The sequence below is a fragment of the Coturnix japonica genome, chromosome 2, assembly GCF_054131305.1.
Source record: "Coturnix japonica strain WE chromosome 2, WE-NBRP24, whole genome shotgun sequence".
In the NCBI taxonomy this organism is placed as follows: Eukaryota; Metazoa; Chordata; class Aves; order Galliformes; family Phasianidae; genus Coturnix; species Coturnix japonica.
The window spans coordinates 132,277,379-132,300,512 of NC_140664.1; the positions used below are offsets into that span (position 1 = coordinate 132,277,379).

The 23,134-nt window shown below is 44.2% G+C and overlaps 1 protein-coding gene across 6 annotated transcripts in view; it reads right to left on the reverse strand.

Annotated features, from left to right (window-relative positions):
* Positions 1-16,202: 16,202 nt before the first annotated feature.
* RBM33 (RNA binding motif protein 33) overlaps positions 16,203-23,134 on the reverse strand; it is an 80,672-nt gene continuing 73,740 nt past the window's right edge. For 4 of the 6 annotated variants that reach the window (XM_015852836.3, XM_015852835.3, XM_015852834.3 and 1 more), the window contains one exon: positions 19,731-23,068. In XM_015852836.3, coding sequence (XP_015708322.1) covers positions 23,020-23,068 — 49 coding nt within the window. In that variant the 3' untranslated portion in view covers positions 19,731-23,019. Of the gene's footprint in view, positions 23,069-23,134 lie in introns of all 6 variants that reach the window. The other 2 variants (XM_085538956.1, XM_015852837.3) reach the window with 1 other exon arrangement.

Sequence of the window (23,134 nt, forward strand, 5' to 3'; positions counted from 1 at the left end):
CTCATTTGCACTAATGACCTCAGACCTTTCCCTTTGCCCCCACCAGTTCCCCAACTCCCCATCTTTGCTCAGGCAAAGTTTCTCCTCTTCCAGTTTCAGCACTGGGTTCATGCCCACCTTTTGGTCAGATCTGGCCACTGTAGGTATTTCTTGATGGATTTCCAAAGGGACCAAGCCTGGTTTGCCCTTGGAAGCAAATTATCCTGAAGACATGCAGCTGCATTCCCATTGCAGTGAGTCTTTGGGGTTGACGAGCTTTAATTTGCATCCCCTGAAGATGCAAACCTGGGGAACTGGCACTGACTTCGGTGAATTAGTAGCGATTCACATGGCTGATGCTGAAAGATAGGGCTGCTGACTGGACCCCAGTGGCCACCTTGCCTGAGTGAAGATGCAGGTTTTGGGGCTACCAAGAGAAGAGGAAAACAACCTTTGCCGAGAAGGGGGTAAAAATTGTTTGTTTATTCTGACAGCCATACCTGAGTGGTAACACATCCAAGCCTACCCCCAGCCACTGACTAGTGGAGATCCGGGGGAGAAGAGCCCAGCTCCAAGGCCCCAGAGCTCGGTTTGGGGGTGCTGATCAGTGAGGTTCTGCTGCAACCCCCTTCCTCCTCCACGGAGGATTTTCAGGATTCCTTGACAAATTTTGCAAAACATTGTGTTGTGTGCGTCTGAGACAGGACCATGCTGGAAGGGAGCTTTCCTTGAATGTCTTCTCACCTTTTCTTCGGTTTCCATTACTCACCGGTTTAGGATGTTCACCCTTTGGGCAACACTGTGCTCCAGAGACGAGGCCACATCCTCCACTGGGATGGAAGGCAGCTCCAGAGGTCTTCCTGGGGTGCATGGAGGAGCAGAGCCTGCTCTTCTGTGCTCAGAGTTTGGGAGTTCCTGAAGCAGTGATGTGAGAGCCTGGGCACGTGTGCACCGACGTCAGCCTCTAAGGGATGGATCTCAAGAGGTGGCTTCTTCTTCCTGGCAACCTCCAGCTGGATGCCACTTTCTCCCTCTGAAGATAGGGACGGTGCTTGGTGGTGATCAAGATGGCCAGCGCTTTGCATGACCACTCAATGCTGCAGTGTCTGCATGGACTGTCAGGATGAGAGCAGAGCCATGGCCTTGGGCGGGGGACAGAAGCTCTGCACTGGGATGGGTCAGCCACTCCTGCCGAAGGGCCAGCTTTAGAAGTAACTAGTGTTGGTCCTCGGATGGGCATGCTTGCAAGACATTGGCAACTGCAGTCTTCAGACCCTCTGGCTGCAGTTGTGTCAGCTACTCTAGTTCAGTAAATGCCATCCTCCGTAGCACTCCAACCATCCGTGAGGTCACCACAGCAGTGGTGGTAGTATTGTCACCTCTCACCAGTGCATGGCATCACTGGGAATGTGCACTGAAGGCATCAAGACTGGGACTCTGCTGCATGTGGGTCTTTTGGGAGCTGCTGGTGCAATGGGAACTGCAAGCATGGATGTAAAATATGGTCATGGAACAAAAGAGCTTCTACTTTGTAAAGAGTTTGTCCTTCCGTGGAGGTGTTGGGGCATCTCAGCTCTCTGTTCCCTATCTCTCAACAGCAGCTTGCATGATGTAAGGACTTTGCCAGGGGAAGATGGCACTGGAAGCCCAGATCTTCATGGGGTTGTGCAGTAGAATGAGGTTGTGCAGTAGGATAGAGCTTGAGCCATTGATGTTGAGGTCTTTAAACTAACTGAGATGACAAAGACCTTCCAGTGCAGAGCCTGTGCTTTGGTCAGAGTAGGGCACACGTCCCAGTGCAGATCATATCAGACCACCTCTAATCTCCACCAAAATCCTGGAGTTTTGCTATGTGGGAGAAGCTCGGAAGCCACTGTACACTAGGATCAAGCTGCTGTGCCCAGTAGCCCTGTGCTGGGTCCTTTTGCACTCGACTCTGATGGCTGACCTTCCTCTCACCATGTATTTATGACATCTCCCGAAGCCTTCGGCACACTGTGCCCAGACCACCACTCTACACGTTAGAAGCAATTCATTAGGACAAACCAATGCAACCAGCTCTTGTAGGAAGGATGTGCTGTTGTCACCTCGCTTTGCCTAGGAGATGTCACCATCCATTTTCAGGTTCTGAGTATGGCAATAGTTTGTATAAAATGTACACATAGTGGTGGCTACAGAGTAGTTTATGACTAAATACATATCTATTACTGTTAAAATAATGTATAAGAATGTACTTGAAGCTAATATTCTTGTGCTCTGTTGTCTGAACAATTAAAGAAATTACAGAGACTTGCTGGAATGCCTGCTGTGTGACACTCAGCTCGCCAGCTCTTGCCCCCAGTGACACTGAGATGGGACGTGGAGACGGGGATTGGCATGGGAGGAATTCTGCCCAGGCCAGCCTGATGTTTGCCTGCCAAATTCCAGCTGGGTGTGCAAAGACAACTATTCATTTGGCAGGGTTCTGGGAGGGAAGAAAGGCTGTGCTGAGTGTTATCCTTCAAGGTTGTGTGAGCTTGCCCTGAGACCAGGGTGAGAAATGGCCCTAATGAGACTGGGGCTGTTTTGTGTTGGTTTTCAGTGAATGGGGCAGGTCCTTCACACAGTGCCCCGTGCCAGGTACACCAGCTGAAGGGCAGAAGGGATGTGTCAGTAAGGGAGGATCACATACACATGGCAATTAAAATTCAAGCCACTCACCAAAGCAAATCAGCTCCTCCATGTCTGGTAGCTGTGTTGTCGTGTGAAGGAGCTCTCCTAGCTCTTTTTACGTATATGCACACAAATATCTATATATAACATTATTACCCTCATATTAAGAGCTAAACACATCCTACTGGGCTATAAATACATTTACATTGGCCCTCCTGAGCATTTCACGTGGAGCAGAGAAGGATGAGTGATGTAAATGAGCCGAGTTGGGTGATAATTGGGCGGCAGCTTTGCAGCTCCAGCACGACTTATATTTCAATTACAGGGGGAAGGAAATCGGAATGAGCATCTGATTTTACTCATTACTGAGAGCCATTAGGGACCACTACATTTCCCAAGCTTTTCAAATTCTCTCTTCAGCAATTTCTGCTTTAAATCTAGTACAAACTGCATAAAAAAAAAACCCCAGAAAGTCAATTTTCCATATACAGAACACTTCAGAGCTTTCAATGGAGCAGTGTTAATGCGATCCTTGGCCTAGGAAGCTAAAAAGGAAAGGAAAATCACTTTTTAAAAGTGCACCTTTATAGGAGATGGGATTTTCTCCTATTTTGGTAGGAGCAGGATGGGACCCGCAGGCACTGTTTGAGCCAAGACTGTTAAATGACATTTTCAATACTTTGTGTTTGGGGTGCTAAGCCACACAGACTTAAACAATTCTGATTTTCAGGACCTAGTGATAAAAAAAACCAAACAAACAGGGAGCAAAGGCAGGAAATATGGGTTTAATAATCCTGCAATCCTACAGCAGAACCCAGTGTGGCATTCAGAGCAGGTCTGGGAGCACAGGGAGCTGTGCTATCACTCCAGAGCCCAGTGCAGGACCTGTATTTCTTTCTTCCTCCCCCCCCCCCCCTTTTTTTTTAAGTGAGTGCAAACCACCAAACCCTGCTGCAAATCACAAGTGAAACCGCAAGGTCAGGATATCTGTTTGGGGGTGGCAAAAAAAAAAATATATATAGATATATTTGCTTTGATGGACTGTGACCTAAATGTGAAATAAATATTAGATTTGCTCAGTTTGGTGTAAAGAAATGTCTGTTCGTATTACTGAGGAGAAGAGGTGACAAGGGATGCTCTGAGTGCGTGACCATGAGGGTCCCCATGCTCGTGCCTGGCTCTTGGGGAAACATCGCTGCAGCGTTCCAAGTCAGAGCCTTCTGCTGGCATTCGCTGCAAGGGAGCAGAGGATACATCTGCATGCAATTATGGCAACATCCTTTTGGTATCATCCGTGTGCTATGTCACAGACCTGATGCGGGGTCTCACTGCCTGCAGGGAGCTTATTTTGCAAGCGGGGCACAGATTGGGATCTGGCCAGTTTGGAGCATTACGGTCCTTTATGAAGTTTTTTGAAGCAGTTTAGGATAAAAAAGTCTAGGATGGTTCTGGATGAAGAGTCATCCAATATAGGACCAGCCTAGAGCAGGCTGCTGGGGGCATCCCGGTGGGTCTTTGAGGATGGAGAGCCCAAGGATGGATGCTTCCTGCATTAGGTAGTAGATCTTGTTCTGTATAATAGCATTTTTTCCCTAAATATTGCAAAACTCTACAAAGAACCATGGAATCATACTATGGTTTGTAGATCAAGCACTAGATCAGGTCAGATCAGATCTCTTTATATTCCCTTTTTGGGGGAAAAAAACCCAAACACATGAGTTAAAGCTATATCATAGCAAAGTCATGCCAGGTTCAAAATCCTTGTGCTCAGAGCCCTACCACTCCCATAGCCTGGTAGAGAGCAGGGGCTCTCTACCCATACTGCTGGGCACTGCCTGCCCAGCCTCTTCCCTATGTCAGCCTCATTCTGATTTCTACAACATTATGCACTGGCCTTATTAGACTGTGATGAATGCAAATAAACACTAGTCTGGGGATTGCTCATGCCGAGTTTCTTGGAATAGACTCTGGTTTGGTGCGAGCTTTGTTGGCTCTGCCAAATGATGCCCTTTCTGCTCTGCAAAGCTTTACTAGAAACAGTAGTGTAATAAATGCATAGTATCGAACAAGTCTGATCTGGCGCAGTGTGTGTATGAATAACCATTTTGTGTGAACACCGGTGGCAGCTCTGGGGTTCACAGGCCTCAGAAAGTCCAACTGCCATTCAAATATTTGCAAATAATGAATCATGTGATCCCACAAATAACAACAAACCAACCTGCTTGCTTTCATTGAAGAAAATGATTATGAATCACTGTGTACCGTGGGCCCAGTCCAACAACCACCAGCGTCAAAAGCAGCCTTTCCACAACTTCAAACAGGCACAGAGCTGCTCTGTGTTTGCTCAGCTTTGCTCGGTGTATCCCTTGCCTTCATATCGCACAATTAAATAATAGAATATATCAGCCAGGCAAGAATTTCCTAGAGCAGCCAAGAGTGGGCAAATGTCATCTCCTGACTGCATATGTGCAGCTCCCACTGATGTCAGTAGGGTTACGCATGGGCAAAATGAGGTCAGGCTGTGTTGTCCTACTTTACGTGCCCTGTGGTATTACACTCAATTAAGTTTGTCTCCCAGGACGCAGCCTCCCTCCCACTTAAGTCACCAGGAACTTTGTCACTGCACAGCAGCACAGGAGAAGGCCTGAAACGCCGCTCTTTGATCTGGAGAAGCAATGAGGTTTAACTCATGGAGTCGGTAGCACACGGCTGCTCTTTGAAAAGGGTGATTTGATGCTGTAGGATAAAATAGAACTATCCATGAAGTCACAGTGTGGGGCATCTTCTAGGGAGTGTGACAGCATTGCTAGGTTCCCCCACCAATGGCCTCTGTGGGACCCTCTTCTCAAGCAGGGCACCTGATGAGGATAAATAACACACCTCTGAGGACAATTTTCTGTGGTCTGCAGGATAAGAAACACCGCCATCCTGACACCATCTGAATGATACATGTACATCTGTGCCATTCTGAGTGACGTGATCTGCACAGGTACCATAAAACCCAAGAAGATTCAGAACTGTCATGTGCAGATGTACGTTCACAGAGCAGCCTGTTTGAAAGCCCTCTAATTTTCATACTGATTAACAAATTGGGTTTGATTTTAATTCGACTTCTGCCATTAAATCCCTTCTAAACACCTTTGGAAGAGAGGGTAGCCAGCTTTTGAATGCTATTAAACGTTGCACCAGCCACGTAAGTCACAAGGAGGCCCCCAGAAGGCAGCATCTGGTTGAGAGCTGAGTTGACCCCATCTCCAAAGGGAGAAGAGACATTCAGAGCTCACCTGCAGTCATGACCATAAAAGTAGGTGTCCCAACTTGGATGTGGCTTGCCCCACATGCTCTCCATTTACCATGAAGGCTCTCTGTTGTGTGATGGATTGCAATTAGGGTCTCCTTGACTCATCCAGCTGTCCTAGCATGGGGCACATCTTGGACCTTCCACAGCTTTGTAGAGTGGCTGAACGCTGACAAATCACCCCTACAAATGTGCCCATGATGAGCCTGGCATGGCCCCCACAAAAGGACTTTCTCAGGCACTGGTTTTCCACTTGCAGGATGAGCTCAGGACTTCAGAACAGCTGCAAACTCCTGCACCTTTCCTCCCAAGTGCATGGTATGCTTGTTCAGCCTTGTCTGCGTTGGTATAAACACCGCACACGTATGGTGTAGTTAATTAAAGCTATTCCCACTCAGTTTTCCTTGGGGGGAAGGAAGGGAAAAGAGAGAGAACCACTTGGGAGAGGTGCTTGTCACATTGCTTAATACAGTCTTTGGGGGGCTATGGAGCGCTGCGGGGAAAAATGCCACAGAGGCATTGGGAGAGCACCATGGAGCCAAGGAGATGTGTCTCTGGAAAGAGATTTCCCTTAACTCATGTGTTGTCACAGAGAAGATTGGGTGCAGACCTAGCAGAAGAAACAAACTGAGACCATTCACTCACCAGGGCCCAGGAACATGGATGGAGGCGTGCGCTGATACTTACCCAATGTTGACTTCATGCTTGGTACCTTCTGGGATCTTGGGATGCACCCACTCTCCAAAAGACCAGGTTTTGGGCAGCTCTGAAATGGCAGCAGAAGTCCCATGTGGTTGGGCACGTCCATGACACAACCAGCTGCGTGCCAGCACTCAGTCTGAGTGACTCAGCCCCATACCCAGACCTTTCCCAAGCTTCAGATGTGGAATGAGAGCTTGCTGCAGCTCCCTTCTTGCCCTTGGAGCTGAGCTACTCACCCAGACACCAGGAAGTCACTCAGGCTTTTGTCTTGTGGTATGTGTCTTGGGCACATTTGGGCTTGGTGACAGCTTGGCCCCTGCTGGCATAGAGCTGTGGCATTTTGAAGTGAACCACAGCACAGTTCTCTCCTGGGATTCAGGCATCTCCACTGTGCATGCCAACAGGAGGAACTATCAGGGTAGGGCGTGAAGAAGCCCAGATGTCCAACAGGAAGGAAACACCTCGTTTCATTCTACACAATCATGGAATCAATCCTGGAATCACAGAATGGTTTGGGTTGGAAGGGACTTTAAAGATCACCCAGTTCCAACCCTCTGCCATGGGGAGGTTTTACCCCCACCAACTCAGGCTGCTCAGGGCCCCATCCAACCTGGCCTTGAGCACCTCCAGGGATGGGACACTCACAACTTGCTGGCCAGCCTCAACAGCGTGAGCTGTTTCTTTACGAAAGTAAAAGAACTCAAGTTTGGGTTCCCATCAGGTCTGTCATTCACAGCAATAATACATCACAGGAAAGTGTTTTTCATGGTGTTTAGCTGTTAGTGCTCTTTTTCTCTCACCAAGGAAAGAACTGAGCTTCAGTCATCAGCTGCGGCTGAGAAAGAAATTCATAGATAATATCCCACCTTCCTATACTGCAGAGCAGGCAGCAAAATTAGAATATTATCTTGCAGATTTATACATCACAGCTATTCTTTTCCCATTTATAGGGATCCTGACGGGACAGAAATATTTACTGAGAGTTAAACAATGTCATCTGTTATGACGAATATCGATTCCAGTAGAAGCTGTTTCATATTAGAAAAGGTAGTCAGGGCCAATTTTCCTCTTGATGAGCTTTATAAACTTCTTTAAAGTTTCACCCTTTACACCAGAATAGAGCTCAGCCCAAGTAGCTTATGTAAACAAGCATCATACATATGTGCTAGAAGAGTTTGTCTTTAAGTAAATATCTTACCGAAAAAAAAAATATAGAAAAAAGCAGAAATCAAGTCCCAAACCTTTTAGGATTCCTTCCTTTAGGTGGAATCAAAGTGACCCCTAGTGATCCACTGCTAACCATGCAGCCAAGCACGATGTGCAGTGCCGCGCTGGCTGATTAAAGCTAAATTACAGCAGTTAGCCACTATTACAACGACCATAGGGACTGTTTGAGTATAAAATGTTTTCCAAAACACCACTGGTTCTTTTCATGCAAGCCTTGCACTGTTAAAAGGAGAGGATTGTTTTTATTAGGCCATTAAACATAAGCAACACAATGAATTTATTAGTAACTTATCATCCATGTGTCTTCTGGCACTGCTGACGTGCCGTTCTTTGGGAATAGGCAGGATAGGAAGTGCACTAGATTTGTGATTTAACTCGTTTGTTCCTACTTTTTGGAACAGTCACAGGCTGATGGCAAAATTGTTACCAGTTGTTCAGCAAATGTTGGGTGCTCCTGTGGGGTCAAGCCACTCTCCATGGGTCCAGCATTGCTGGGCAATGGGAGACACATCTAACCTTGGTAAGGTTGCGCTTCTTCTCCCAAACTGTGTTGGGTCTTAAAAATATATTGACCAAATTGAGTGTGTTTGCCATGAAAATCAGTAGAAAAGAGTGCAGAAATGGGGTATCTTAGGGGTTGCTCCCAGGAAGTGATGTGGGGAAGTCAGCCAGCAGTGAGTCCATGGTGTGCTCCATCATGCCCATGGAGGTGTCAGGGCTGGAGTGTGGAGCTGCAATAATAGATTCCTCTGGTTCAGGAGGTAGGGATGGGCAGGAAGGAGATGCTGAGCTGGGCTGAGGCTCAGGATAGAGATATTTCATAAAATATATCTTCCATAGCTTGCATGTTTCAATGCTGCCACTAGAAATGGGTAAAAATCAGGACTCTCTCCTTGCTAGGAAAGACTATTTTAATTTCATATGTGTATTAAAGTGTATACCTCCAACCCATCTCCACGTCCATACCCATTAACAACTGCACAGCTGTGCCTCTGCAGGAAGAAGCAGAAGATCATTCCTCCTCCTAGCTCTGTTCTCTGCAATGGCCGTGCATGGAGCAAATTGCCACTTGACTCCTTTCCAGAACTACTCCAGCATGCCCTGTAATTTTCACAGAGGCTCCGCTGGAGCAACTTAATGACACTTGCTCCCTTGTTGTGGTCAGTGCTACTTTCATCATCCATTTGCAATAAAGCTCATTATTTTGGGATATTTTTTTGGCCTAGATTTGTCAGCACCTTCCTCTCCTAGCAGCAATTATTAGTTCAGCGCTTTCCTAGGGGAGGTTCCAGGAGGACTTCTCTTGGCAATGAAGAGTTTCACAAGTGGTGCTGCTGGACCTGCCCTTCCAGCCCTCCAGAAGGGCTGGGGACCTTCCTGCCTGTCAGGGGAGCCCAGATTTTGGATAACCACTGCCTTTATACCCCCCAAATGATCACATCAAGATGCTGGGCTGCTACTAATGGTCAACCTATGGCTTCATTGCTCAGGAACGGTTCTGTCCCCTCCACCTGGGGACATGAAGAAACTTGAATGAGCAACATTGTGCATTTGTCTGAGCCTTGAAAATTAACTAGAGAGCAAGGATTTGTCATCAGACAATGAACTCAGCAATCAGGGAGTCCCAGCCTGGGCTCTACCCTGGGAACCTCTCATCAGAGCCACTGCTTGGAGGCAATACCTGGTCTACCAACACTGCTGTGTTAAATGAAAAACGGTTGGACCTCTGTTTGCTTTTCAGGCTTACAGACAGAAAGAAAACATTTCTGTTTTCGTCGCAAGGAGAAAATCCAATAAAAACAGGCAGGTAAGAAGAAGCAGCAAGCTCAGTGCAGAGTGACCTGGCTCCATAATTGTCTTTTAGACTTAGATATCTTCATTGGAGACAACTCAAAGCATCCCCTTCCCATTCTTTGTGTTTTTTCCCATAAACAAAGAAACTTAATAATCTCCTCATGTGTTTTAATTCTGCTTTGAATAAAATGATATGATTTTAACAAAGGGCAATAATTATACAAATACCTTTCATCTCGACAGAGCCACTTTCTGGTGAAGAACCTTTATTTATAGAGCCGGAGCTGTGATTATCAGAAATGCTCACACAGCCTCTGAGGCCCAAATCTGAAAGCTGTAAAAATACGATTGATTTGATACACGCATGCTGTGGGTTTAGTTCTTCAGCTCAGGAATGGAGAATACAGAAGCTGGTTTCGCTTTTGTGGTTGAATAGGTCAGCGCAGATTTACCATTTTAAACATGTGCAGCCATAAATACACAACAAAAACAAATTGTCACCGTCGCTGTGATCCAAACCTCAAATTAAAAACAAACACAAATTAGAAATCCCCTTTCGAAATCTCATCTGTCTCCAGCGGCTGAAATATCATCTCGATGACAGAACTTCTCAGATAACAACAGCCGAATGTTTGGGCTTTTTGGAGTGTTTTAACTCAACCTCTCTGTTCTTTGTTTGGAGTATCTCGATACTTTAAGGCGATTCCGTGAGCCATGTGATTGCATGAGAATTTCAGATTGTGCCATAGGTTTTTTTTTTATTCCAGCTCACTTCCAACCTTTGGCACTTGCTGAAATGATGGCAAGAAGGGGAACCTCAAATCTTGAAGTCCTGGAGGCATAAATGAAAACAATCCCTGGGCTTAACATGATCTTGTATTTATTTCCTGGTAAAGTCTGCACAGTCAAAGTTGGCATCAGAAGATGAGCAAGAAGCAGCACGGTGGAACATTCCCACACTGCAATGCTGGGAGCTATGGAGAGCTGCAGAGCAGCCCCATTCTGCCTGTCCATGGGACAGCAGGGGCTGCCTTGCTGGGGGTTTCAGTAGGATGCTGTTGTTAAATATGGCAGAACCGGAAAAATGGCTCATGGCAATGAGGGTATGGGATGCAAATACCTGCATCCACCATGGAAGTGGAATCACAGAATCACAGAATGGCTTGGGTTGGAAGTGACATCAAAGATCATCAAGTTCCAAACCCTTGCCATAGGCTGATTGCCAGTCACTAGACCAGGGTCCCATCCAACCTGGCCATGAGCATCTCCAGGGATGGGGCATCCACAGCTGGAAAGTGACCATGGAAGTGTGGTCTGGTCTTTAATGCACTGAAAAGAAGAATCATCGCTGCTCATCATTAAGAGGGAACCAACGTGCAAGATGGCACATGAAGCAATGAGGAGTTAAAACACATCCATCACATTGGCACGTGACTGCCCAGCAAGGGTAGAGACTCTGATTTCTAACAGGGAGAAAGGAGCAGAGGTCTTGGCCGCAGTATTGCACAAGAAAATAAAGTAAGTTTTAGATGAGAGAATGATCAAAGATTAAGAGCCAAGGAGAAAAAGAGATATATAGCACCCGATTGATTGGGTCAGGTTAATGCAGAGCAGTTCTTTGATACTGTAAGAGGTTTCATTTTATTTTTAGTCAGAACAATTGATCTAAGGAGTATTTGCAATGATGTTACATCAGTCTATGCTGCCTGTGCCAGAGAAAATGGAAACAGAGACGTGGGAGCTGTAGGCTCAGTGATGGGGGCTCACCGTGAAAATGGGAGGAGGAGACAAATGGATTTCCCCAAGCATTGATCTTCCCCCTGATCTATTTTAATAACCCTGGAAGAAACTGATAAGTTTCCAAAGGTGGGTGACAAGGTGAACGTTGCCATTGTTTTCGGTCATCTTGTTCAGGACTAGAGGGAATCCAATGAGAGAGAAGAAGGAAGAGGCACAGGGTGGTGTGAGCTCTGGAAGATGTGGGCTTTGAGATGTCCCACCCATCATTCACTTTAGCACCACCCATCACACCAGCACCACAAAAATAAGCACTCAGCGACTGTTACATCCCATTGGGAAATTCATCAGGTTTTATAGCTATCTCAATAGCCAATGACCTGTTTGTTTAAAGCAGTGTTAATTTCTTCCCATACGCCACACTGGGCAGACTATGGGCTGACAAGCTCAGCCTATGGGAGTAGAAGCAGAAGCATGGGATACCCATGGCACCGTGCGGATATGCTGATAAACCACAGCAAAGCCCTGGGGGCATTAAAACCTCACCATGGGGCCTTGCTGCTTCAGGGTCACTTCAACCCTCATCTCCACACCCAGAGCCCACAGTCCTGGTACTGGAGAAGGGGAAAAACTGGAAGCTAAGCCCCAAAACCGGGCCCCAGCCCTCACTCAGTTCAGCTGGATGCATTTCTTTCTAGTTAAGAATCTGTTTTTCTTTAACCCGCATACAATCACTGAATCAAAAACTTCCCCTTTCAGCTTCACTCCGGGAAAAGAAAATAACAATTAACCTGATTCAGCTGTGAGTTAATTCATTTAATCTCCAGGTGCCCTTAGCCTTGAAATTAATACCCCCCCCTAAAACACTGCTAAATAGCACTCAGCTCTCTTCCTTTAATTATGTGCGTAATGAAGCTAATTTAAACAGCAGCCAGCAGCCCGGAGACCCCAGTGCGGTGCTGTGCCCCGTCCCGCTGCTACCAGAGGACTTTTTTCAGGTTAGCTGCTCACCCAACTAAGGATGCGGGATGCTCGCCGGCCCCCGAGCACCACCTGCCGACATGATGCCTTAAAACAACCCACGGTCGGGAACGTGCAGCCCTTGCCCAGAAGGGGAACGAAGACATAGGAAGGATCGCTGGGATCTTCCGTGGGTCGGTTCTCCCTTTCCCTGTGCTCCCACCAGACCTTGAGATAAGGGGATATTTCATCGCTGCCTCGCAGATGCTGCCCATCAAAGCTCCACTTGTGCCATGGCTGGAATCACTCAGGAAAATTTGGAGATGGGCTCAGGCTCTTTTTGGTGTGTACAGACTCATATCAGTGATCTTTATAGGTCCCTTCCAGCCTGGGATATTCTATGATTTTATGATTGTATGTTATCACTGTAGAGAGCAACACAATGGGGCAGATGGTGCCACAGTACTGGGGGTCAGAGACATCCCAGAGGCAGAATTTCTCCCTGTGCCTGCAGTTATTGCATCATTAATGTTGGACAGGGGATGGCCAAAAGCGTGGATGTAGGATCTGCACTGGGCAGAGGAGGGCAAGAGGAAACTTGTAAACTGGAAGAGGGGAGATTTATACTGTATATAAGGAAGTTTTTTCCAATCAGGACAGAGAGGCACTGGCACAGGTTCCACAGAGAGGTGGATGCTTGGTCCCTGGAGATACCCAAGGTCAGGCTGGACAAGGCTCTGAGAACCTGATGGAGCTGTAGGTGTCCCTGTTCATTGCAGGGGGTTGGAGTAGGTGGCCTTTGGAGGTCCCTTCCAACTCAAGCAATTCTATGACCTTCACTCAGAAAGCCAAACCAGTCATCTCTTAGCCTTAATGGAGATGCCAGTGGGTGAGGTTGCCATCCTTATGTTGCCAGCTCCGTGCTTCTGAGAACCCATGAAACCTGAATATATCATGCTGGGAATTTTATTTATTGATTTATTTTTACTTTTCAGAGTCCTCACAGGGAAGACTTTGGTCCTAGAACAGCAGCCTGTGTTCATACAGTCACTGGAGGAGTATTAAAGTACGTTCTGGAACAAGCCAAGAGTTGGGGCTGAGGTGCCCCAACAGCTGAGTCTCCAACTATTCATCTGCAGGTTAAGTCATCCCATTTCATTGAACTGGAGGAGACTAATGTGAGTGTGTGAAAGCTTCCAGCAATTCCTTACCTCTTTGTTTTCCCAGCAAAACATGGAGATGATTTGGTTGTTCTCCACACCACCACCTACACGGGACAGCAGCATGTGAAACCTGCTGGCTGACAGACCGCACTTAGCAGCGGGTAACGCTCTTTTGATATCATCCTATTTGACTTTTCTACTCTGTTTTCTACTTCAGTTTCAGCACAGAGGTGGAGTTGGAGACCCAAGGAGCAGGAGATCTCACCTACACCACTATTTGGGTAGAGGAGGACAGGGATGTTTGTAGCACTTCCCCTGCTGGAACACACTGAGTTGCTGGAGAACATCCCCACCTATATGAGAACCTGAGCATAGGATCCTTGCAAGGGCTCAAAGCACAAAAAGCTGTTGGAAATGCTGCTTGCTTCCCCCCCGGACAGCCCCTCCACCAGCAGCACTCAGTGTGAGAGCCCATTTTACCTCTTGGAGAGGAGATAATTATTTCTTGTCAGTTAGGCTCAATCACCAAGCTCCGACCAGCTGGTGGTCTATCACCACTTAGCCTCATTTACCGCCATGATAGCCTTTTAGCTGCTCCACATTTCACAGGTTCTCTGCCATTGTGCTCATAAATTCCCCTTTAAAAAAAAAAATCATAAAAATTTATGAGGGAGGGGGGTGGGGGAAAAAAAAGGGCATAAAACAGAGGCAGCATAGAGAAAAGGTACTAAAATTTCCAGCTGAAGATGAGGTTGCTTACCCCCAGCTGTGTGAAGTGCAGTGATTGAGGGGCTGGCTGATGAGGGTTGATTGCCTTCCTCCTGCTCCTTGCCCCCATTAAGGGAGAAGTGCATCCTCCCTCTGGGTGCACTGATTAACAGCAGTGCCAGGAGAGACCTGGGAACAAGAGCATCTTCTGCACTTTGATGAGATCCATGGGTTTTCCTGAGCCTTGTGAATGAAAATAAAGGGGGCTGTAGGAAAGGGGACAGACTCTTTAGTAGAGTCTGTTGTGAAAGGACAAGGGGAAATGGATGCAAACTAAAAGAGGGGAGATTTAAATTGGCTGTAAGGAAGAAGTTACTGTGGTAACGGTGGTGAAGAACTGGCACAAGCTGCCCAGGGAGGTTATGGATGCCCCATCCATGGAGACTTTCAAAGTCAGGTTGGATGGGGCTCTGAGCACCTGATGGAGCTGTAGGTGTCCCTGTTCACTGCAGGGAGTGGGACCAGGTGACCTTTAAAGGTCCCTTCCAGCTCAAACAATTGGATGAAAAGAAACCCATTCCAACAAACCTTCACAGAGCCTGAAGAGGTTTCTGCGACTGGGACTGGGAGGCATCACCTTGTAGAGAGGCCAACATGTGGTGACATTTAGGATAGAGATATACAAAGAAATAGCTACTTAGTTAAGAAAACCTAACCCACAGGGCCGCCCCTTTGCTGTTGGGTTAAAATCCTTCTCATAGATGTTCAGTCCTTTTTATCAGTAATTTCATGAGAAATGATCATGACAATGAACAGCTCTCCGTTCTCTCCAGAGCACTCCCAACGAAGGTCACGTCACCATAGAATGGTTTTTCCAGGTGAGTAACTTTACCCTTTTTCTTACCAGCTGGTGGTGGGCAATGGTGGTAATGGGCTGACAGCTGGACTAGATGATCGTAATGCTCTTTTTCCAGCCTTAATGATTCTATGACTCCCTAGAGTCAAAACAGTGAAAGTGAATGGGAGAGTTGACGCTTGAAACCAATGAGTGATGGTGCCATGCAATCAGCCATTCCTCATTGAACTCATATTGCCCAGAGAGGCTGTGGATGCCTCATCCTGGAGGTGAGGTGTTCAAGACCAGGTTGGATGGGGCTGTGGGCAGCCTGGTTTATAATACCAGACCTGGATATCAGTGGCCCTGCCATTTATCTGCAATCAACTCGCTGCTCTCTACTTCTTTCTCAGAGACTCCCAGCTTACAGTAGAAATCTGTACTCGTTCGTACCAGAGTGGATGCTCTTGCACTACTCAATAGTTAATTGACTCTCTTTATTCTAATTCTCCATCTCATCCAATTCCTGTATGGTGTTTCAATCCTCCTCCTCACTCAAGCCCTCCCTTGTGCAATCTCCCACCACGCTTGCTGAGCAGGCTGCAACTCCTCGAGCCTCAATCATTACAAATTAATTAAGGTCAATCAAGACCAATTTTTGCAGCACTTCACAAAGCAACTCAACATTTGATTTTAGAAGTTTGTTTGTTCCTCCCTTGGTCGCTCTTCCCTTTCCATTCCTCCAATATAACCAGGTTTTGGTCCCATTGATTTCCTCTACCACTTTGCATTTATCAGCCTCCAGCTGAGCGTGGAGTTTTCCAGCCCTTTGCACTCACTACTGTATATTACGAGTTCATTGGTGGGAGATTTTAACCTTAAGAGTCACACGGACAGGTATGACTGATCCCAGCTGTGTTCTTAAATAGGAGGATTGGTTTTGGCCCATTATTATTACAAGTGAACTGTTGTGTCCAGTGGTGCACAATACAGTTGATGGTGACCATATTGAGCTTCTTGGGAGCTCCTTCATGTCATGAAAATGAAAAATACTTGAAATCATAGCACAGGGGTTGAAACCAGATGATCACTGTGGCCCTTTTCAACCCAGGCCATTCTATGACATCAAAAGACAACAAAGCAAACATGAAGAAGATAAAAAGTTTTATTCACATATTTTAAGGTACAATAAATATATTTGCACGTTGACACGTTAAACATGGAATTACAGGTAATCAAAACTTGCACGAGATCATTTTTGCGTTGTCACTTTTACATTCACTTGAATAAGTATGACAAAGATCTCATATGCGAGCGGAGGGTTTGGTATAGCTCAGTATTACATTCAAGAAATTAAAGTGTGCAGATGATGCTGTAGAAAACATGAGGCGGATGAACCCCAGGTGGAGTCAGAATGATACAGTCGGCTGATGGATTTATATTCTGAACTGCTAATCAACAAACTGCCATCCAGATTAGAGCGATACACTCTGATTCTCAACACACCTAAACGTACACAGCATTTCAGACTTTACAGGTTAGGAAGGATCACATTCAGTAATAGTAATAGGAGGTAGAATTGTGTCGGCAGTGCTTGTATTACTAAGTGACAATTAAAAAGTGCTATTACTATCACTGAACTCAAGAACAGAACTCCTGAAAAAGCAAAAAGGATGAAAGAGTTGTTAATCCTGTTTCTCCTGGCTTGCATAAATGCTAGAGCGTGTATAAAATACTTTGTAATTCTCCAACATGGGTAAAACTGCAAAGCAAAATGGTTATTTGTCCAGAGCTCTGGGATGGGCAGCATCTCCTAAGGTCTGACACCTGCAAATGTGGACTCAACTTTAGGTACTATAAGTAAGTCTGCAAAGAAAAACACAGGCTGTTTATGCTTCTGCGTGGGAGATTTAGGCTTCAGGTATCAAAAGAGCCACTGGTGAGATGAAAACAGGATGCTGCAAAATGACAGAGTACTATGCAATTGGATAGGAGAAAGTCTGGAGGGAGAGGGATGAACGTGGAGTCAAAAGAGCAAGAGCATAACAAGGATACAAATACCCTCGTGGGAATGGAAAAATGGGGGCAAATGAGATGGAAATGAGGTACGGCACAGGGCAGAGGAAAAGAGCACCTAAGGAGAAAAGAAATTTGACTTCTTCTAAGGGCACCTTGTATCAATATAAATTATATCAGGAGGCAGAGAAGATCAGCTGTGAATAAATTAGCATTAGCATCTCGTCTTTGGTCTATCTGTAAGTGAAAATGAGCATTAATTAGAAAATTAAGCAGCTGAGAAGAGTCGGTGCCTGGAAAAGAAATCCTGCAGAAAAAAAGCAAAACCCTCCCTTTTTATTATTATATACATGGAAATAAAACTTTAAGGTTCCAAAGTCAGCCTGACAGATGCTAGGAAAAAAACAGAAGACATGTTAAAAACCATTAGATGCGTGCAGAGAAAACTCTGAGCCACAGAATGAATGTAAACATTGATACAGCAGCTTTCTGTTCAAACTGTGATCTTCCAAGTAACTACACACAGCGTTTGCAATACAGCTCCATTTAACCGTGCACAGGTTCCTTTACACAAATAGTCTTAATCTGTAACACCAAGATTATTCAGAGGGCAAAAATCTGGCTTAACCTGAGCGTCGTTACATGAGAAAAGGAACGTAACCTGTTGGAAAGCTGTGTACATACAAGGCCTGTTTCCAGTTAGTCAGGAAAATGTGTGTCTGACCAAGAAGTAAGAAAGCCACACAGGCACCTAGAAGACCCACTGAGATTAGGTTTCCCCTTGAGGTTATGTTTAGTGCAATAGGGAGCTTACGTTCCACCAGAATAAGCACAGAAATAGAAGGAGGAGATTACATTACCCAAAACCAAATGGCAAAAATAAAACCCAACCCTAAAAAAGCAGCGTTACAAAGAACAAAATGATCCTTCCCAACCGTATGATACCAGAAGATGGTATACGTAAGGATCCAATATGAATCAGGTTTTGCACACAAGGCCCTTTGGCTCATGTAGACAATAAATCATCTTCATGTCAAAAAAGAAAAGCGGGTTACAAAAAAAAACCCTTACATCAAATCCTTAGGATTTAATACTAATTAAAGATTAAATACTTCCAGTATTGTGGTTATAAATTAATTAGTATTTGAGGTAGCACTGGAGCAAAGGCCCCATTTACCCTAAACGACCCGTTACCCCCTTTATAATACAGCTAACTTTCTGCCGTCCATTCAGTATTTGTTTCCTTCATATTTACTTCTCATCCAACATGCTGCTGAAAATCAAAAAGCACAAAAAAAAAAATGGTTTCATGAACAAATATGTCTCTTGGGCAGTGAGCACGCAAAGCCAGATTGCTACTTTTGAGCATCACAACCCAGGGAACTACCATGATAGAAGGGGAAGGACAGAATGCCACAAAACTACACCAGAAAACTAATGTAGGAAATATCTCAAGTCAAGTCAAGCAGAAAAAAACAATACATGAAACCCACACCCTCCCTCCACCCTCTCACCCCAAGTATAAGGGCATCACACCCACACACACGGACACGCACGCAGTTACTTCACCTAATTACAGAAGTGCATATAGCACTTTCTCAGGTAACTGCCCTATGTAAAGCTAACCAGGTGATATCCTACATTTAAAAATCCTCTGCACCAAGAAAAAAGACTTTTCTCATGCCAAATGGGCAGGTTATGTTAAGAAAAAATACCTATGAAGGCCCTCAAGGAGCACGTCCTCACCTACTTTTGGTTAAGAAAGCCCATCTAAATCCTTGCAGTGGAAGTCTAACACTGAAGAACTAAAATCGGCCTCGAATTGGCATTTTAGTGATTAGATAGCCTTTTTTAAAAAAAAATATTTTTATTTTTGGTGAAAATTTGGGAATACGAAGTAAATTTTCTGAATTAAATTGGGGCAAGAGTTCTGTATCTGAAGATACTTCGCACAGGAGTGCCAGTATTTACTCTTCTTACACGAGGTCATACTGGAGACACCTGGGGGGCTGAGGACCATCACCCTGTCTACATTTACCCTCTCTCTACTTGGAGACAAAACCATCAGCGGGGCAGTTTCTGCTAGCTGTGAAGATGCTATGGACCTATCCTCCCCCCACCTAGCAGCAATTACACCTCAAACACTCCCGTTTGTTCCACCGTACAGTACATGCCACAATCAGCCGCTAACATTGTGATGAAAACAAGTGTTACATGACCAACTTGAAATACGTGTAAAACAAGAACAGCCCAAATTTTGAGAACAGAATTACAAGGCAGACCTATCTGAACTGGTACAGCAAAACCAAACAAACCTAAAAAAAAGCCCATGCTTTAGTCTGACAGTGTTTTCTATTTCCCCTTAAAAGATAGAGCTGTTTTTAAACCTTTTTTTTTTCCTTTTTTTAATGTATAACATTCTACTAAAATACCACATCGTAAGGCCAATAGGGCCAATCCAACCCCTTTAGCCAAAGCAGAATATGATTAGTCATGAAGTGAATTATTCTCCAGTGCTACAGCGTGACAGATGAAAACAAAGCAACAAAAAAAAAGAGTTGGCTCCATATAAGACCTACTGGAGTCGCCTATTAAAATCAGTATAAAACTACTCTAATAAAAATGGTGAACAAATAATACACAGATCAGGGTATACGTATTGACTTACTAGCATCTTTATAAAAATTTGAAGATTTACACGAAAGCACATCAACATTTATGGAACTGTATCCATTAAACTGAGATAAGACAACACAAAAAAAACTAACAAATAGCTAAGATGTGGTTGACTGTAAGCACTTTGAGTAACATTTTAATTCCAAAAGTTCAATATTTACATACTACATTAAACGCTCTGTTTGCATTTTGCATTGTAATTTGAACGCATGATCAAGAAAGAACAAGATAATGGTTGCAACAGATCTTCCAAGAAAGTTAACTTAAGATGTTCAGGTTTAACTATGTGCTGAAAGAGAACATGGAAATAACACGTCCATCTAGCTTTACCTCTACTTCCTCGGTGTATTTTTGGGAGGAGACACGACAAAAAGAACTAAAAGAGATGCATCGTTCAACCTGCTCATTTGCCAACAGATCAGCTTTAAGGAAGGATTTGAGAGCTAACAAAACACAAACATTTTTACAAGAGACTCGCCTAATTGCTACTTTTGCTACTGAGTTTAAGGTACTGGAAAGATATGGTGACAGTACGGGGTTGAGCGTATGTATGTGTATAATAAAATACATATAGACATACATACATAATGTTGACATATAGTTCTAACACTCAGCCACTGCAATAAGCAGCTAAAATCACGCAATCTGCCCATGCTGCCTATGCACAAGCAATAACTTACTGCAACCACCTTTAAAGACAACGCATCTAGTCATTAAACAGGCATTGTTTACATCGCCTCCTACATTTAAATAGATCTGAGGCAATTCATGTCTTTGTTCCAAAGCCACCCATTTTTGGCAATGTTTAAAAACATTAAAAAAAATAATAAAAAAACAAAAAACAAAAAAAACCAACCAAACAAAACTCAACTGAATAAAAATTCATAGAACTTGTTCAGGTTGGCTGAACTTCAGCCTCTCTGGGACAGATTCAAAACCCAAAGCAGGAGCATTCCTACAAACTTCTTTGACTTTTGAATCAAACCCATATCCTTTGGCTCCAAGAAGCCCTTCTAACCCCTACAACGTTTGCTTATGACAGAACAGCTGATCAACTGCAGATGTTCCTACTGCTGAACTCAGCTGCTGGCCTGTCTGGCATTTTGCACCTAATGCACATTTCCAGACACACACTATATTCCTAGATGCCTTCCCGTTCTTCTCGGTACAGAGAAGTTGCTGTCTTATAACTTGTGGGGTGAATAACTGTTTAATGACTCGTTTTTAATATCAACATTTATTTTTTAAAATAAATAAATAAAAATTACATAACCTGAGGAAGTAGCACAGCTGTCCCAGTGCTCATGGGAGTGAGCAACTAAAGAGCACTTAGCAGGGCTGGTCGCCGCAACCACCTGGCATTGGTCTTCAGTTGGCTTCCACTGGACGCTTCCTACCTGTGACTCATTCTCTGTCCTGGGCTTAGGTCTAACTGAAGCATTAACAGCACTGAATGTAGAATCAATGTGCTGAATGTTAAGCGTTATGCGTAGGAGGGGAACTGCACAAACATTCACTTCTATATGAATATTTTTATGATGTTCTTGTGCCTTGTCACTATGTTGTAACTGGGTTAACAGTAATCCTTACATTTTTTTCCCCCAGTGCAATTAAAAGTACCACATTACTTCAGTGAACAAAAAGCAGTTCTTACCTAGAGGACCAGGCGGCATTTATTACTCAATCATCATTTTTAGCAATATCTACTTAATTCAAAGTTTGGACCAAAACTGTAAGAAAGCCAATTCTGTCTTACTGACTTGGGTTACCAATTAGATATTAAAAAATATATATCTATGCTCCCATAAACTTGCTCAGTTCATCTTTCTCCTGTATTGGACCCCATTCACAGCTGTTTCATTACATACCGATGATGCTCTTCTGTGGTCGTTAAGATGATAAAAAAAAAATACAACACAACTTTGTCTTTTTCTTAAGTCGCCCCATTCAATAGTAGGTGGGATGCTTAAGAATATTCCCAAAATAAAGGATGGAGCAAAAGCTCACAGTCTAAAAACTATGGAAATGTTCATTAAAAACTGCAATCCAATGTAAAGATGACATTTTAAGAAGTTTATTCAGAAGTAACTGAAAAAAGTCGTTCCTTTGGCAATACCATCTAGATGGTTCTAACCAAAAGGAAACATGGATTTTACTTTGGATAAAATATAAGCTCCTTAACGTTTGCACATACTGTTGTGAACTGCCACGTTCACCAGCAGATTCACAATGTTCTTATAGTCTCATATGCATTGGGAACAACACATCAAACCAAGTCCTTTCAGTTAATGGGTTTCTTATGGTGCAGCATTAGTCACAAAGTAAATCTCAGGAGGAAAAAAAAAAAAAAAAACAAAAAACCTAATCCAAATAAAGCATAAGGCAATTACGAAATACTAGCCAAAAAGAACTATTAGGAATACACCACTTTTCCTGTATAACTTTTTTTTCTTAAGTGAGCCACTAAATATTTCTTTTTTCCTCATAGCTGGCAACATCGTTAAAAACAACTTAGGTACAACTTGGAGTTAACTACCCCAGGATGCTACTGAATGGCAAAGATCCTTGTTTTTAAAAACCAAGGGAAAATACAGCAATGTTATTCCTACACAGTGTTTTATGGAATAAGTGGAGTTGGAAGGAGAAAATGGGAAGTCTGTGTTGGAATAGAAAATGCAGAGACAGACTTAACATATTAACAAAGATAGAAACTACAGTTTTCCAGTGTCACCTCCAAAGTTTCTCAGCATACTTCTATTCAATGAAGTAGACCACATTTAAATCTACGCAAGAATACCTTCTATGCTCTTGGATATACAACGTAACTAATGTATTTTGTTTAGAAAAGTGAGTTCTCGTTCAAATGCCTCACACTGAAGATAAGAGCAACCATTATCAAATATTCTTTGCTACGAAGAAAGTTTGTACATCTTTCGGTGTAAACGTTCTCTCAAAGTCACTGTGGTCACACAGTAGTATCTTGAAGAACAGTGTCTACCTGCACTGTAGCTTTTTGAGACAAAAAAACCAAACCAAACAAAACTGTAGCTCCATGTGGTTACAACAGAATCTGAAGAAACCGAACAGAAATTCCACCTTTGTAGATCCTCTCAAGTTCAGCTCTTCTCGAGGACACCTTGCTGCTCTCTGTAGTTCAACATGGCAATTAAAAGACTAAGATGAAAGGTTTCAGAACCTGATAGTTTTGTCACTGTGTCCCGTGTCGCTCCACAGTATGTTTCTGGTAGTGTAAGTAATTCTCTCAGCAGACATCACTCAACTATCAGTGCCACGTTTATGTGGGACAGATCTATCATGTGCCTGTTAAAAGAAATTGAGATCTGGTAATCAAGCTTATTCTGGGTATAGAGTTGAAACAAGAAGGTT